This window comes from Neoarius graeffei, chromosome 9 (genome assembly GCF_027579695.1).
Source record: "Neoarius graeffei isolate fNeoGra1 chromosome 9, fNeoGra1.pri, whole genome shotgun sequence".
NCBI lineage: Eukaryota > Metazoa > Chordata > Actinopteri > Siluriformes > Ariidae > Neoarius > Neoarius graeffei.
In genome coordinates, this window is record NC_083577.1 from 80,278,323 (window position 1) to 80,282,400 (window position 4,078).

The following is a 4,078-nucleotide window of genomic DNA, read 5'->3' on the forward strand; positions in this document are numbered from 1 at the left end:
CGTTAACCTCGAGTTTGTATCGCTGATGACCAAAATCTGATGTGACGGATGATCGACGTCTGATGATTTGTGTTGTATTTATTTATTTATTTATTTATTTATTTAAGCATTAATTTTGGGGATAACTGGATATGAGTATAATTTTACACAGCCATGATAAGTTTGCTAATTGCACACTAGACTGACTTGTATTGTGTACACGTAACAATAGCGAGTGAATCCGTAATGGTGTATGATCATAACATTTTAACAAACTGGCAAGATCCTTGCGCTGGGGTCTAATAGGTAGAAGGTTTGAAAATTATATATAACACAAAATATGAGCTACAGCTATTAATGACTAAAAAATTATTAATCAGATGATGGTTATATAAGGACCAGTCTTGGAGCATGATAAAACTTAAGAAATCACCAATAAAAATTTGACGATGCAATGAATATCGAACTAGAAACATGGTTTAGACCTAGACTGCTTAACTTGTACGAGAAACTCAGGAGCTTGGAGGATATTTTAGAGTAAATACATCATTCGGAGAGTATGTGCATGTGTTTGCTGTTTTTTCCTTTTTTAAACAAATGACAAACGAAACTAATTTTGACAATGACATTTAGAGGCCGAATTCTTGAACGAGCCTGCCAAGAGGGGTGCGATGAAGGCAGAGCATATTTTGACTTCAGCGCTCTCTCAGACAGTATACTGGATCCGTCTGCTGTGTGTGAAACCTGTGTTTGTATGTGCACACGTGTGTATAGGGTGTTCTTTGTGATACCTGACACATGCCCTCTTGCAGGTCTTTATTTAGGGCTGACTATATAAAGCATTTTCCCATTGAATTACAGCACCATCTGTGCTAGTTATGTGTTGTGAGCACTGTTCACCTCCAGACTGAAGCTCTGGCTTCTCTCTCACACACACACACACACACACACACACACACACACACACACACGGCAAATATGATAGAAAGTTCTGGGAGTAAATACCATGGTGAAATGCAATCCTGTTCCTCAGTCATTAAATGGTACTAGTATGCATACCACCACCCATTAAAGTTGGGAGGGACGGGACGAATAACTTTGGTAACTTTAAATTACCAAACTCATTTTCATGCTCTATTTAACAGTTAGAGGAAGTATGTTAACGGAGGATGATGAGGGATAAATAGAATAGGGTTGATTGTTATATTAGAACTAACTTAGTATCTGGTATATATTTATTTATGGGGATAGTTTATATATTCATATTTACAGGGATAGGTATGTAGTAGATATTTATTTTTGTAATTATATATTTATATAGATATTTATGAAGTGTATATATATTTTTTGTAATTATATATTTATATAGATATTTATGAAGTGTATATATGGTATGTAGTATATATTTATTTTTGTAATTAAATATTTATATAGATATTTATGAAGTGTATATATATATGGTACGTAGTATATATTTATTTTGTAATTATATATTTATATAGATATTCATGAAGTGTATATATGGTATATATTTTTATAGGTGTATTACAGTTTTTCTCAATTGGTTTGGCTCATTTCTTGAAACTGAGATGACATTCCTATAACTATAAGGTCATTTTGCGAAACAGTGATACAGCTCTGCACAACCCTTCAGATAACCAGCAAAATGTCATATCTCTCCCAAAACCATTCATTCACGCTTCAAAAGGAAATCCCTTTCCCATGTAAATAGTCAGTACCATAAAAATGGCATAGATCCTTCTCAATTGCTTGGCCTCATTTTTGTTCATTAAGTGCTTCTGTCTAAATGACCTGGATGGCTCAACACAATTACATGGATCATCTGCAAATGCTCATATCTCTCCCAAAACAGTTTATCCATGTGTCAAAACTAAATATCCTTCTCAAATAAATAGTCAATACCCCCAAAATGCATTGTCCCTTTGGCATCGTGTAAGCACTGCAAGTCAAAATGCTTAGACAGTTTGTCAGAGGTCTAGCTAAAGGAATACTATTATATATAAAACTGGAGAAATAGGGTTTTACAGTGACAGCAGCCTCCAAAGTTTGACACCACACACAGTGCACTCATTTCACCAAAGAAATTGTTTATTCACACAATTTTCACACAAACAAAATTGCATGCATTACTGCATTACGAACAGAGAGTATAGGTATACAGTAAAAGGAAAATATGCATTTACCTCCTGCATGTGATGTCATGCGTCTATAGGCTATATCACAAAATATAAACATGAACCAAAAAAGGAATTGAAAAAAGCAAGTTCCACAAGTTTAACACTTGGATTAGTCGCTGTTGCTGTCTTCCCCCACCCTCTCCTGGTAGCCTTCCTCATCCTCCAGGCCATCCATCCGCTGCTCTCTGTTTGGCCACAGATTTTCATCAACATCGCACCGGATGTTCTCCCTTGCGATGCAGCGTGGAAAGAAGCGGCGTGAATGTCTTAGCCAACCCCGACACTGATCGCCTGTGATGTCATCGCAGGCAGCATCCATGGCATTGAGGAGAGACCTCTGATCCCCAATGTGGCGTTCATAAACCCTCCACCTCCAAGCAGAAAAAAATTCTTCAATGGGATTGAGGAATGGCGAGTATGGTGGTAAAAAAACATTACGCATCCTTGGATGGGTGTCGAACCACGCTCTGATGAGTGGGCCACGGTGAAAGCTGACATTGTCCCACACAATGACAAATTGTGATAGGTGGGGCGCTTCGAGTCCCCTTTCATTCTCGGGGACCAAATCCACATACAGACGATCCAGGTAGAGGAGGAGCCTCTGCGTGTTGTATGGGCCTAGGCTTGCAATATGTGTGGCCACACCATTGTCAGAAATGGCCGCACACATTGTGATATTTCCTCCTCTTTGACCCGGGACGTCTACTGTGGCCCGCTGGCCAATGATGTTACGTCCGCGCCTGCGGCACTTGGCCAGATTGAAACCTGCCTCGTCCACAAACACCAGGAGATGAGGTGTTTCTATTCCCTCCAATGCCATTATTCTCTACAAAAGAGAAACACAGGTAAAACCAAATCATGCAGATGGGTCATACACAGCAGTAATATCTTCTTCACAAAGTCAATATAACCTGCAACGGTTCCAAACCTATGCTGGCCTATGCAGAGATACTCCAGCTGGTATGTGACACAAAATGGAGAAATACTGATCACAGTTTTCTGTTACAGTTCTTAGGCAAAATTCTGTGGTCAGATACTGGATTCCAAAGGTACAGTAAAGATACGGAAAACCCCCCAAACTTTGAACCTCTGCATAGTGTATAGGTTACAATGGTGGAAAACAAATACAGTAATTGACTTACCTGCACATACTGGTACCGCAGTTCTTTTACCCTCTCTGTATTCCTGTCAAATGGTACCCTGTATATTTGTTTCATTGTCATACGGTTTCTCTTGAGTACCCGGTCTATGGTTGATACACTAATGGAGTTGATATTGTGGAAGATGGCTTGGTCTTCAAGGACTGCATTGCGGATCTGTGTGAGTGTAATGGCATTGTTCTGTATGACCATCCATGTTGCAGATGGCTTGTTCCTGGGGATCTGTGAGCAATCTCCTTCTACCGCCCACAGGAGGCTGTCGCCCAATTCTGCAGATAGACACGGACAACATGACAATTTGCACTGCAAAACTACTCTAAACTGCAACTGTAATTTGCTTTATTTTGTCCAATTTACTGTACTATGAACACTGCATCATACGATTTTGCAGTATAGGCCTACACACATGCACACACGTGCAGGCGTGCACGCACACACACACACACACACACACACACACACACACACCTTTCCAAGCAAAAATTGTAATTCCATCACTGCCTGGGTGCATACCTGTTTTCCCTGCGAAAGGTTTGAATGATGGAAGAGACTGTAGAGCGTGGCACGTTAGGCTGCACTCGGCGCCCTGCCTCTGCCATGGTTAGACCATGATTGACAACATGGTCAATAATGGTGGCTCTAATTTCATCGGGGACAGTGTGATGCCTATGCACGCCTCGCCCTCTTCCCCCTACTCCACCACCACGCATACGCACCCCTCTTCCTCTTCCTCTCCTTCCT

At 40.4% G+C, this 4,078-nt stretch overlaps 1 protein-coding gene across 1 annotated transcript; it reads right to left on the bottom strand.

Annotated features, from left to right (window-relative positions):
• Positions 1–2,070: 2,070 nt before the first annotated feature.
• On the bottom strand, positions 2,071–3,666 carry LOC132891370 (uncharacterized). Its single transcript, XM_060928880.1, has 2 exons — positions 3,320–3,666; positions 2,071–3,003 (listed from the first exon to the last, which is right to left on the bottom strand). The coding sequence occupies exons 1-2, from the start codon at positions 3,527–3,529 to the stop codon at positions 2,287–2,289; spliced, it is 927 nt and encodes a 308-aa protein (XP_060784863.1). The 5' UTR covers positions 3,530–3,666; the 3' UTR covers positions 2,071–2,286.
• Positions 3,667–4,078: the final 412 nt, after the last annotated feature.

Bases quoted from the DNA above. Each gene is read 5' to 3' on its own strand.
- LOC132891370 (XM_060928880.1), bottom strand. From the start codon at position 3,529: ATGGTCATACAGAACAATGCCATTACACTCACACAGATCCGCAATGCA. The intron at 3,004-3,319 runs GTAAGTCAATTA...TCTCTTTTGTAG, and splicing joins TGCGGTACCAGTATGTGCAG to AGAATAATGGCATTGGAGGG.